This window comes from Myiozetetes cayanensis, unplaced genomic scaffold (assembly GCF_022539395.1).
Source record: "Myiozetetes cayanensis isolate MyiCay16 unplaced genomic scaffold, myiCay2020 scf76, whole genome shotgun sequence".
Classification (NCBI taxonomy): Eukaryota; Metazoa; Chordata; class Aves; order Passeriformes; family Tyrannidae; genus Myiozetetes; species Myiozetetes cayanensis.
This window is the reverse complement of record NW_026088031.1, coordinates 98,676-111,818: the sequence shown is the minus strand read 5'-3', so window position 1 is coordinate 111,818 and position 13,143 is coordinate 98,676. Positions and strand designations below refer to the sequence as shown.

The window sequence follows — 13,143 nt, the reverse complement described above, 5'->3', positions numbered from 1 at the left end:
AGAAAGACAGGCAGTTGGTTGATCTCCACATCCTGCCTCGTTCCATCTCCACACAGCACCAGCCTCCCCCTCAGAGGCTCCCCCAGCTGAGGACTCCCCGTCTGAGGAGCACGAGCAGGAGCCCCAACCAAGTGTGGCACCCCCAGCACAGGCAGTGCTGGGGGAGCTGAGGGTCTCCAGCATCACCCCCAACTCTGTGGTGCTGCAGTGGAGCATCCCCGAGGGCACCTTCGACTTCTTCATGCTGCAATACCGGGATGCCCAGGGCCAGCCCCAGACCCTGCCCATGGATGGCGAGTCCCGCTGGGTGACTGTGCCGGGGCTGTCCCCATCCCACCAGTACCGCTTCCACCTCTACGGGCTGCGGGGTGGGAAGAGGATCGAACTCGTCTCCACTGAGGCCACCACAGGTGAAGGGGAAGGGCAGGGTGATGGGTTGATCATGGCATCCCATCCCCATCTCATTCCCACCCACCGTCAAGAACCCACTGAACTCGGTACCATCCAATTTATCATCGACCCTTCGACCACCCATTGACTAACACTTGCCGTCATCCCCCATCCTCTTCATCATTCCCCATCAACATTCCCCAACAATGACCTTCACCCATCAACGTTGTTCTCATTCACCATCCATCGATATGATCATCATCATCCATCTTCATCCATCATCATCATCATCATCATCATCATCATCATCCATCTTGATCCATCCATGATGGATCAAGAAAGGAATGGCTGAGTGGATTCCGGACTGCATGGTGGGTGGGTTCCTGCCCAGATAGTTGGCAGGAGGTGGATGGGTGGATGAATTGTTGAATGAATGTGGGAAAGCCAGGATGGATGGAGGTTTCCTGGTGTCTGTATGTATGTTATTATGGTGCAAGATTGTCCATGAGAAATGGGAATGGTAGGGGTGGAGACCAGGAGTGATGTGAGGAGAAAGAGCCAGAGATATGGATGTGGGATGATGTATTGAGTTGGGATGGGTGCGAGACAGGAAGGAAGCAAGGGATGGATAGATGGATGGTTGGATGGATGGATGGATGGATGGATGGAGTAAGTGATGGATGGATGGTATGAACAGAATAAGAATGGGAAGGAAGGATGGATGGAACAAGTGAAGAATGGGTGGGATGGAGTAATGGATGGGTTTCTGGAGAATGGATAGATGGATGGCTGGGTGGGTGACTGGAGGGATGGGAGTGTCCAGGGTGGGATGGCTGGAGTGGATGGATGGATGGATGGATGGATGGATGGAGTGGATGGATGGATGGATGGACGGACGTGTTTATGGATGGATGCAGGTTGAGATGAGCCCATGGCTGGATGATGCCTGGTGAGCGGGCAGGAGGGTGAGGGGTGTGTGGAAGGACAGAGGAGCTGCATTTGGCCTTGATAGGTGGATAGAAAGACAGGCAGTTGGTTGATCTCCACGTCCTGCCTCAGTCCATCTCCACACAGCACCAGCCTCCACCTCAGAGGCTCCCCAAGCTGAGACTCCCGTCTGAGAGCACGAGCAGGAGCCCCAACCAAGTGGCCCCCAGCACAGGCAGTGCTGGGGGAGCTGAGGGTCTCCAGCATCACCCCCAACTCTGTGGGGCTGCAGTGGAGCATCCCCGAGGGCCCCTTCGACTCCTTCATGCTGCAATACCGGGATGCCCAGGGCCAGCCCCAGACCCTGCCCATGGATGGCGAGTCCCGCTGGGTGACTGTGCCGGGGCTGTCCCCATCCCACCAGTACCGCTTCCACCTCTACGGGCTGCGGGGTGGGAAGAGGATCGAACTCGTCTCCACTGAGGCCACCACAGGTGAGGGGGAAGGGCAGGGTGATGGGTTGATCATGGCATCCCATCCCCATCTCATTCCCACCCACCGTCAAGAACCCACTGAACTCGGTACCATCCAATTTATCATCGACCCTTCGACCACCCATTGACTAACACTTGCCGTCATCCCCCATCCTCTTCATCATTCCCCATCAACATTCCCCAACAATGACCTTCACCCATCAACGTTGTTCTCATTCACCATCCATCGATATGATCATCATCATCCATCTTCATCCATCATCATCATCATCATCATCATCATCATCATCCATCTTGATCCATCCATGATGGATCAAGAAAGGAATGGCTGAGTGGATTCCGGACTGCATGGTGGGTGGGTTCCTGCCCAGATAGATGGCAGGAGGTGGATGGGTGGATGAATTGTTGAATGAATATGGGAAAGCCAGGATGGATGGAGCTTTCCTGGTGTCTGTATGTATGTTATTATGGTGCAAGTTTTTCCATGGGAATTGGGAATGGCAGGGGTAGAGGCCTGGAGTGATGTGAGGAGAAAGAGCCAGAGATATGGATGTGGGATGATGTGTGGAGTTGGGATGGGTGCAAGACAGGAAGGAAGCGAGGGATGGATGGATGGATGGGTGGATAGATGGAGGGATGACACATGTAGGGCAGTTTGTGGTGATTTGGAAGATCAGATCAATGATTTGATGGTTGGATGATCCAATGGAGGGAGAAGTTAAGGAGCTGAAGGAGAAAAAGAGTGAAAAGATGTGATGGCAGTGATGGGAGTGATGGATGGATAAGAGAGATGGATCATGGATGGATGGGTGCTTAGGTAGATGATGCATGGACAAGCAGATGGCCACGTCAATCACCATTCCTCCTCCTTCACATCCACAGCAGAGCCAGAGGAGCCGCCCCAGCACTCAAAGGAACCCCAACCCGAGGCCCCCCAAACTGAGTCTCCCCCACCTGAGGTGCCCTCAGTGCAGGCAGTGCTGGGGGAGCTGAGGGTCTCCAGCGTCACCCCCAACTCCGTGGGGCTGCAGTGGAGCGTCCCCAAGGGCCCCTTCGACTCCTTCACGCTGCAGTACCGGGATGCCCAGGGCCAGCCCCAGGCCCTGCCCATGGATGGCGAGTCCCGCTGGGTGACGGTGCAGGGGCTGTCCCCATCCCGCCGGTATCGCTTCCACCTCTACGGGCTGCGGGGTGGGAAGAGGATCCACCACGTCTCCACTGAGGCCACCACAGGTGAGGGAAAAGGGTAGAGGGATGGGTTGATCATGGCATCCTATCCCCATCTCATTCCCTCCCACCACTGGGAACCACTGAGCTTGGTACCATCCAATTGATCATCGACCCTTCAACCACTCATTGATCAACACCTGTTGTCATCCCCCATCCTCTTCATCATTCCCCATCACCACAGTGATCTTTACCCTTCATTGTTATTCTCATTCACCGTCCATCGATACAATGATCATCATCCGCCTTCATCCATCATCATCATCATCATCCATCGATCCAATGATCATCATCTGTCTTCATCCATCATCATCATCATCATCGTCCATCCATGATGGATCAAGAACGGAATGGCTGAGTGGATTCCAGACCTGATGGTGGGTGGGTTCCTTCCCAGATGGATGGCAGGAGGTGAATGGGTGGATGAATGGTTGAATGAATGTGGGAAATCCAGGATGGATGGAGCTTTCCTGGTGTCTGTATGTGTGCTCTTATGGTGCAAGATTGTCCATGAGAAATAGGAATGGTAGGGGTAGAGGCCTGGAGTGATGTGAGGATAAAGAGCCAGAGATATGGATGTGGGATGATGTGTGGAGTTGGGATGGGTGCGAGACAGGAAGGAAGCGAGGGATGGATGGATGGATGGATGGGCGGATGGATGGATGGATGGATGGATGGATGGATGGATGGGTGGATGGATGGAGTAAGTGATGGATGGGTGGATGGATGGAGTAAGTGATGGATGGATGGTACGACCAGAATAAGAATGGGAAGGAAGGATGGATGGAATAAGTGAAGAATGGGTAGGATAGAGCAATGGATGGGTTTCTGGAGAATGGATAGATGGATGGCTGGGTGGGTGACTGGAGGGATGGGAGTGTCCAGGGAGGGAGGGATGGATGGATGGATGGATGGATGGATGGATGGATGGATGGATGGGTGGGCGTGTTCATGGACGGGTGCAGGTTGAGATGAGCCCATGGCTGGTTTGTGCCCTGGGTGAGTGGGGCAGGAGGGGTGAGGGTGGTGTGGAAGGACAGAGGGGAGGCTGAATTTGGCCTTGATGGGTGGATAGAAAGACAGGCAGTTGGTTGATCTCCACGTCCTGCCTCGTTCCATCTCCACACAGCACCAGCTTCCCCCTCAGAGGCTCCCCCAGCTGAGGACTCCCCGTCTGAGGAGCACGAGCAGGAGCCCCAACCAAGTGTGGCGCCCCCAGCACAGGCAGTGCTGGGGGAGCTGAGGGTCTCCAGCGTCACCCCCAACTCTGTGGGGCTGCAGTGGAGCGTCCCCGAGGGCCCCTTCGACTCCTTCACGCTGCAGTACCGGGATGCCCAGGGCCAGCCCCAGGCCCTGCCGTTGGATGGCGAGTCCCGCTGGGTGACGGTGCCGGGGCTGTCCCCGTCCCGCCGGTACCGCTTCCACCTCTACGGGCTGCGGGGTGGGAAGAGGATTGAGCGCGTCTCCATCGATGTCTCCACGGGTGAGGGCGAAGGGAACAGGGAGGAAGGGTTGGAGAGATCAATTTTGAGACAGAGGGAGGGATGGAGAGACAGACACAGAGATGGATGATGGATGGATCGATGGGTGGAAGGGTGGAGGGTTCATGAATAGAAGGGTGGGCCAATTAACTCAAGCATCATTGGAGAACTGGACAGTGACAGGATGGATGGAGAGTTGGGTGGATGGAGGGTGAGTGAATGAATGCACCAGTGGGTAGGTGGGTGGAAGAAGCCTGGATGGATGGAGGGACGGTTGGATGGAGCCTGGGTGGATCCCAGGATTCATGGATCAATGAACTGGTGTGAGGGAGAAGCATCATGGAGAGGGGATATGAGGAGGGAAGTGCGATGGAGGGAGAACGAATGGGGGCTCCTAGATTGGATGGGTGAATAGGTGGAGTGGGGTTCTCAGGATGGGTCAGTGGATGGCCGGGTGGATGGATGGATGAAACAATGGATGAAGTGATAAATGGATGGAGGGATGGATGGATGGATGGAGGGATGGTATGGAAAAAGTGATGGTTTGATGGGTGGATGGTTGGATGGATGGATGGATGAGTGTATGGGCGGATGGATGGATGGGTGTATGGATGGATGGATGGATAGGTGGACGTGTTCATGGACAGGTGTAGGTTGAGATGAGCCCATGGCTGGTTTGTGCCCTGGCTGAGTGGGGCAGGAGGGGTGAGGGTGGTGTGGAAGGACAGAGGGGAGGCTGAATTTGGCCTTGATGGGTGGATAGAAAGACAGGCAGTTGGTTGATCTCCACGTCCTGCCTCGTTCCATCTTCACACAGCACCAGCTTCCCCCTCAGAGGCTCCCCCAGCTGAGGACTCCCCGTCTGAGGAGCACGAGCAGGAGCCCCAACCAAGTGTGGCGCCCCCAGCACAGGCAGTGCTGGGGGAGCTGAGGGTCTCCAGCGTCACCCCCAACTCTGTGGGGCTGCAGTGGAGCGTCCCCGAGGGCCCCTTCGACTCCTTCACGCTGCAGTACCGGGATGCCCAGGGCCAGCCCCAGGCCCTGCCGTTGGATGGCGAGTCCCGCTGGGTGACGGTTCCGGGGCTGTCCCCGTCCCGCCGGTACCGCTTCCACCTCTACGGGCTGCGGGGTGGGAAGAGGATTGAGCGCGTCTCCATCGATGTCTCCACGGGTGAGGGGGAAGGGCACAGGGAGGAAGGGCTGGAGAGATCAATTTTGAGACAGAAGGAGGGATGGAGAGACAGACACAGAGATGGATGATGGATGGATCAATGGGTGGAAGGGTGGAGGATTCATGAATAGAAGGGTGGGCCAATTAACACAAGGATCATTGGAGAACTGGACAGTGACAGGATGGATGGAGAGTTGGGTGAATGGAGGGTGAGTGAATGAATGCACCAGTGGGTAGGTGGGTGGAAGAAGCCTGGATGGATGGATGGACGGATGGATGGAACCTGAGTGGATCCCGGGATTCATGGATCGATGAACTGGTGTGAGGGAGAAGCGTCATGGAGAGGGGATATGAGGAGGGAAGTTCAATGGATGGAGAATGAATGGGGGCTCCTAGATTGGATGGGTGAATAGGTGGAGTGGGGCTCTCAGGATGGGTCAGTGGATGGCCGGGTGGATGGATGGATGAAGCAATGGATGAAGTGATAAATGGATGGAGGGATGGATAGATGGATGGAGGGATGGATGGAGGGATGGATGGAGGGATGGAGGGATGGAGGGATGGAGGGAAGTGTGGATGGATGGATGGGTGGATGGAAGGATGGAGGGATGGATGGATAGATTCATGGAGGTATGGATGGATGGATGGATGGATGGATGGATGGATGAATGAACAGATGGATGGATTGATGGATGGATGGATGGATGGCTGCATGGATGGATGGAGGGAGGGAGGGAGGGAGGGATGAATGGATGGAGGGATGGATGGATGTAGGAAGGGACAGATGGATGGATGAACTGAAGGATGAATGGATGGAATGATGAATGGATGGATGGATGGATGGATGGATGGATGGGTTGATGGAAGGATGGATGGATGGATTGATGGATGTGTTGATAGATGGATGGATTGATGGATGGATGGATGATTGGATGGATGGATGGATTGATGGATGGATGGATGGATGAATGGATGGATGGGTTGATGGAAGGATTGATCGATGAATGGATGGATGGGTTGATGGAAGGATTGATCAATGGATGGATGAATGGGTTGATGGATGGAGTGAGTGAGGGATGGATGGATGGATGGAAGGATGGATGGATGGATGAACAGAAGAACAAGAGGAAGGAAGGAAGGACAGATGGAACATTCGAAGAAGAGGAGGGATGGAATAATGGTGGGGGTGGTAAATGCATAGATGGGAGGGTGGAGGTCTCCAGGATTGGATGGATGAAATGGATGGATCAATGGACAGATGGGTAGACTTGTTTTTGGATGGGTGCAGGTTGGGATGAGCCCATGACTGGTTTGTGCCCTGGGTGAGTGGGGCAGGAGGGTGGGGGTGGAAGGACTGACATGGGGGCTGTGTGAAGTGGGACAGATAATGGGTGGAAAGAAGGACAGGCAGGTGGTTGAACTCCACATCCTGCCTTGTCCCATCTCCGCACAGCACCAGCCTCCCCCTCAGAGGCTCCCCCAGCTGAGGACTCCCCGTCTGAGGAGCACGAGCAGGAGCCTCAACCAAGTGCAGCGCCTGCGGCGCGAGCGGTGCTGGGGGAGCTGAGGGTCTCCAGCGTCACCCCCAACTCCGTGGGGCTGCAGTGGAGCGTCCCCGAGGGCCCCTTCGACTCCTTCATGCTGCAGTACCGGGATGCCCAGGGCCAGCCCCAGGCCGTGCCCATGGATGGCGAGTCCCGCTGGGTGACAGTGCCGGGGCTGTCCCCATCCCACCAGTACCGCTTCCACCTCTACGGGCTGCGGGGTGGGAAGAGGATCCACCACGTCTCCACTGAGGCCACCACAGGTGAGGGGGAAGGGCAGAGGGATTGGTTGATCATGGGATCCCATCCCCATCTCAGTCCCTCCCACCGTCAAGGACCCACTGACCTCGGTACCATCGAATTGATCACTGACCCTTCAACCACCCATTGACCAACACCTGCTATCATCCCCCATCCTCTTCATCATTCCCCATCACCACAATGACCTTCACCCATCATCATTATTCTCATTTACCCTCCATTGATATAATCATCATCAACCATCTTTATAGACAATCCATCTTCATCCATCATCATCATCATCATCATCATCATCATCATCATCATCATTGTCATCGTCCATCCATGATGGATCAGGAACAGAATGGCTGAATGGATTCCAGACTGGATAGTGGGTGGGTTCCTGTCCAGATGGATGGAAGAAATTGGAATGATGGATGAGTAGGTGGATGAAATTGGATGGGTGGATGAGTGTTTGGATGGCCGTGAGGCAGCTGGGATGGATGGATGGAGGGTTCCCGATGCTAATTCTGTTGGATGGAAAATGTTGTGTGTAAAACGGGGTTAGTGGAGGGGGAGACCTGAGGGAATTTGTGGAGAAGGAGTTGGAGAGACAGATGTGGGCTTGGGAGAGGGTTGGGTTGGGTGTTGGGTGGGTGATGGGATGGATGGATGGAAGCGTGGATGGATGGGTGGATGGATGGATTAATGGAGTGAGGGATGGATGGACAGATGGACAGATGAATGGATGGATCAATGGAGGGATGGATAGATGGACGGATGGCTGGCTGGATGGATGACTGGATGGAAACCAGGATGGATGGGTGGGTGCTCAGGTGACTAATTGACCATTGAATGACTTAATGTGTGGTTGGAGCCTGAGTGGATCCTGGGGTTTAATGATCCATTGATTGGTGTGAGGGAGAAAGGTCATGGAGAGGGGATGCGGGGATGGAAGTGCAATGGATGGAGAGTGGATGGGGGCTCCTGGATTGGATGGGTGGATGGGTGATGTGGGGCTCTCAGGATGGGTCTGTGGATGGCCGGGTGGATGGATGGATGGGTGGATCAATGGATGAAGTAATGGATGAAGTAATAGATAGATGGATGGAGGGATGCATGGATGGATGGACGCATCCATAGATGGATGGATGGAGAGAGGGAGGGATGGATGGATGGATAGTTGGAGAGATGGAGGGATGGATGGATGGAGGGAGGGATGGATGGATGGATGGGTGGGTGGATAGAGGGATGAATCAAGGGACGGGGGGATGGACGGAGGGACGGAGGGATGGATGAAGGGATGGATGGATGGATGGATGGATGGACAGATGGACAGATGGATGGGTGGAGGGATGGATGGTTGATTGTTCATGGATGGAAGGAGAAACTGATGGATGGATGATAAACAAAAATTGGGTAAATGATGGATGCAGACATGGATGGCCACGCCCATCACCATCCCCTCTCCATCATAGCCCCGGCTGAGCCAGAGGAGCCTCCCCAGCCCTCAGAGGAGCCCCAACATGAGCCCCCCGAAACTGAGGACCCCCCACCTGAGGCGCCCCCAGTGTGGGCGGTGCTGGGGGAGCTGAGGGTCTCCAGCGTCACCCCCAACTCCGTGGGGCTGCAGTGGAGCGTCCCCAAGGGCCCCTTCGACTCCTTCATGCTGCAGTACCGGGATGCCCAGGGCCAGCCCCAGACCCTGCCCATGGATGGCGAGTCCCGCTGGGTGACGGTGCCGGGGCTGTCCCCATCCCGCCGGTACCGCTTCCACCTCTATGGGCTGCGGGGTGGGAAGAGGATCCACCACGTCTCCACTGAGGCCACCACAGGTGAGGGGGAAGTGTAGAAGGATGGGTTGATCATGGCATCCCATCCCCATCTCATTCCCTCCCACCACTGGGAACCACTGAGCTTGGTACCATCCAATTGATCATCGACCCTTCAACCACTCATTGATCAACACCTGTTGTCATCCCCCATCCTCTTCATCATTCCCCATCACCACAATGACCTTCACCCATCAACGTTCTCATTCACCATCCATCGATATGATGATCATCATCATCATCATCATCATCATCATCATCATCGTCCATCCATGATGGATCAAGAATGGAATGGCTGAGTGGATTCCAGACCTGATGGTGGGTGGGTTCCTGCCCAGATGGATGGCAGGAGGTGAATGGGTGGATGAATGGTTGAATGAATATGGGAAAGCCAGGATGGATGGAACTTTCCTGGTGTCTTTATGTGTGTTCTTATGGTGCAAGATTGTCCATGGGAATTGGGAATGGCAGGGGTAGAGGTCTGGAGTGATGTGAGGAGAAAGAGCTAGAGATATGGATGTGGGATGATGTGTGGGGTTGGGATGGGTGTGAGACAGGAAGGAAGCGAGGGATGGATGGATGGATGGATGGATGGGCGGATGGATGGATGGATGGAGTAAGTGATGGATGGATGGTACGACCAGAATAAGAATGGGAAGGAAGGGTGGATGGAATAAGTGAAGAATGGGTGAGATGGATGGGCGGATGGTTGGATGGATGGATGGATGGATGGGTGGACGTGTTTATGGACGGGTGCAGGTTGAGATGAGCCCATGGCTGGTTTGTGCCCTGGGTGAGTGGGGCAGGAGGGGTGAGGGGTGCTGTGGAAGGACAGAGGGGAGGCTGAATTTGGCCTTGATGGGTAGATAGAAAGACAGGCAGTTGGTTGATCTCCACGTCCTGCCTCGTTCCATCTCCACACAGCACCAGCCTCCCCCTCAGAGGCTCCCCAGCTGAGGACTCCCCGTCTGAGGAGCACGAACAGGAGCCCCAACCAAGTGTGGCGCCCCTGGCACGGGCAGTGCTGGGGGAGCTGAGGGTCTCCAGCGTCACCCCCAACTCTGTGGGGCTGCAGTGGAGCGTCCCCGAGGGCCCCTTCGACTCCTTCACGCTGCAGTACCGGGATGCCCAGGGCCAGCCCCAGGCCCTGCCGTTGGATGGCGAGTCCCGCTGGGTGACGGTTCCGGGACTGTCCCCGTCCCGCCGGTACCGCTTCCACCTCTACGGGCTGCGGGGTGGGAAGAGGATTGAGCGCGTCTCCATCGATGTCTCCACGGGTGAGGGGGAAGGGCACAGGGAGGAAGGGCTGGAGAGATGAGTTTTGGGACAGAGGGAGGGATGGAGAGACAGACACAGAGATGGATGATGGATGGATCGATGGGTGGAATGGTGGAGGATTCATGAATAGAAGGGTGGGCCAATTAACACAAGGATCATGGGAGAACTGGACAGTGACAGGATGGATGGAGAGTTGGGTGGATGGAGGGTGAGTGAATGAATGCACCATTGGGTAGGTGGGTGGAAGAAGCCTGGATGGATGGACGGATGGACGGGTGGATGGATGGAGGGAGGGATGGATGGACGACACATGTAGGGCAGTCTGTGGTGATTTGGAAGATCAGATCAATGATTTGATGGCTGGATGATCCAATGGAGGGAGAAGTTAAGGAGCTGAAGGAGAAAAGGAGGGAAAAGATGTAATAGGAGGGATGGGGGCTGGATGGATGGACAGGATGCGAGGTTTGGTAGATGATGCATGGAGAGGCGAATGAACAAGCAATGCTCACGCCCATCACCATCCCCTCTCCATCACAGCCCCGGCTGAGCCAGAGGAACCGCCCCCACCCTCAGAGGAGCCCCAACTTGAACCCCCCCAAACTGAGGCTCCCCAACCTGAGAAACCCCCGGCGCGCGCAGTGCTGGGGGAGCTGAGGGTCTCCAGCATCACCCCCAACTCCGTGGGGCTGCAGTGGAGCGTCCCTGAGGGCCCCTTCGACTCCTTCACGCTGCAGTACCGGGATGCCCAGGGCCAGCCTCAGGCCCTGCCCATGGATGGCGAGTCCCGCTGGGTGACGGTTCCAGGGCTGTCCCCGTCCCGCCGGTACCGCTTCCACCTCTACGGGCTGCGGGGCGGGAAGAGGATCGAGCACGTCTCCATCGATGTCTCCACAGGTGAGGGCGAAGGGCACAGGGAGGAAGAGTTGGAGAGATGGAAGTAGGGATGTAAAGAGGGATGTATGGGTGGAGGGTTGGATGTAGGGATGGAACAATGCAGGGATCAAGGGGATCCCACCACCATCACATCCCTATTGGCTAATGAGCACCCACCAAGCCCAGCACCATCCAGTCAACCATCAACCCTTCCACCAGCCTAGTGAGCAGCAGCCACTGTCAGCCACCATCATCATCATCATCCTCCACCTCATTACTTTAATATCAACTCATCATCCATCATCATCCATCCATCACCCACCATCAATCCCAACTGTCACCCACCATCATCATCATCATCATCCATTCACCATCATTATATGATCATCATCTCATCATGCATCATCATCCTCCCATCACCCACCACCAGTCCCTACACCCCCAGCTGTTCCCAAATTCCCAACCCTGTTTCACAGTTTGGGAATGATGGTTGGGGAGATGAGCACTGGGAGGGTGAAGGGATGGAGGGATGGATGGATGGATGGATGGATAGATGGAGGGATGGATAGATGGAGGGATGGATGGATGGATGGATAGATGGATGGATGGATGGATGGAGGGATGACACATGTAGGGCAGTTTCTGGTGATTTGGAAGATCAGATCAATGGTTTGATGGTTGGATGATCCAATGGAGGGAGAAGTTAAGGAGCTGAAGGAGAAAAAGAGTGAAAAGATGTGATGGCAGTGATGGGAGTGATGGATGGATAAGAGAGATGGATCATGGATGGATGGGTGCTTAGGTAGATGATGCATGGACAAGCAGATGGACAAGCAATGCTCACATCACCATTCCCTCTCCTTCACATCCACAGCAGAGCCAGAGGAGCCGCCCCAGCACTCAGAGGAACCCCAACCCGAGGCCCCCCAAACTGAGTCTCCCCAACCTGAGGTGCCCCCAGCTGCAGGCAGTGCTGGGGGAGCTGAGGGTCTCCAGCATCACCCCCAACTCCGTGGGGCTGCAGTGGAGCGTCCCCAAGGGCCCCTTCGACTCCTTCATGCTGCAGTACCGGGATGCCCAGGGCCAGCCCCAGGCCCTGCCCATGGATGGCGAGTCCCGCTGGGTGACGGTTCCGGGGCTGTCCCCGTCCCGCCGGTACCGCTTCCACCTCTACGGGCTGCGGGGTGGGAAGAGGATCGACCGCGTCTCCACTGAGGCCACCACAGGTGAGGGCGAAGGGCACAGGGAGGAAGGGTTGGAGAGATGGAAGTAGGGATGTAAAGAGGGATGTATGGGTGGAGGGTTGGATGTAGGGATGGAACAATGCAGGGATCAAGGGGATCCCACCACCATCACATCCCTATTGGCTAATGAGCACCCACCAAGCCCAGCACCATCCAGTCAACCATCGACCCTTCAACAGCCTAGTGAGCAGCAGCCACTGTCAGCCACCATCATCATCATCATCCCTCCACCTCATTACTTTAATATCAACTCATCATCCATCATCATCCATCCATCACCCACCATCAATCCCAACTGTCACCCACCATCATCATCATCATCCATTCACCATCATTGTATGATCATCATCTCATCATGCATCATCATCCTCCCATCACCCACCACCAGTCCCTACACCCCCAGCTGTTCCCAAATTCCCAACCCTGTTTCACAGTTTGGGAA

At 55.5% G+C, this 13,143-nt stretch overlaps 1 protein-coding gene across 17 annotated transcripts in view; it reads left to right on the top strand.

Moving 5' to 3' along the window:
* LOC126652311 (tenascin-X-like) overlaps positions 1–13,143 on the top strand; it is a 34,888-nt gene that overhangs the window by 8,590 nt on the left and 13,155 nt on the right. For 8 of the 17 annotated variants that reach the window (XM_050339015.1, XM_050339021.1, XM_050339013.1 and 5 more), the window contains 7 exons: positions 57–410; positions 2,694–3,044; positions 4,168–4,521; positions 5,337–5,690; positions 7,144–7,203; positions 10,272–10,583; positions 11,122–11,478. In XM_050339015.1, coding sequence (XP_050194972.1) covers positions 57–410; positions 2,694–3,044; positions 4,168–4,521; positions 5,337–5,690; positions 7,144–7,203; positions 10,272–10,583; positions 11,122–11,478 — 2,142 coding nt within the window. Of the gene's footprint in view, positions 1–56; positions 411–1,526; positions 1,812–2,693; positions 3,045–4,167; positions 4,522–5,336; positions 5,691–7,143; positions 7,498–8,952; positions 9,321–10,271; positions 10,584–11,121; positions 11,507–12,408; positions 12,684–13,143 lie in introns of all 17 variants that reach the window. The other 9 variants (XM_050339028.1, XM_050339026.1, XM_050339029.1 and 6 more) reach the window with 8 other exon arrangements.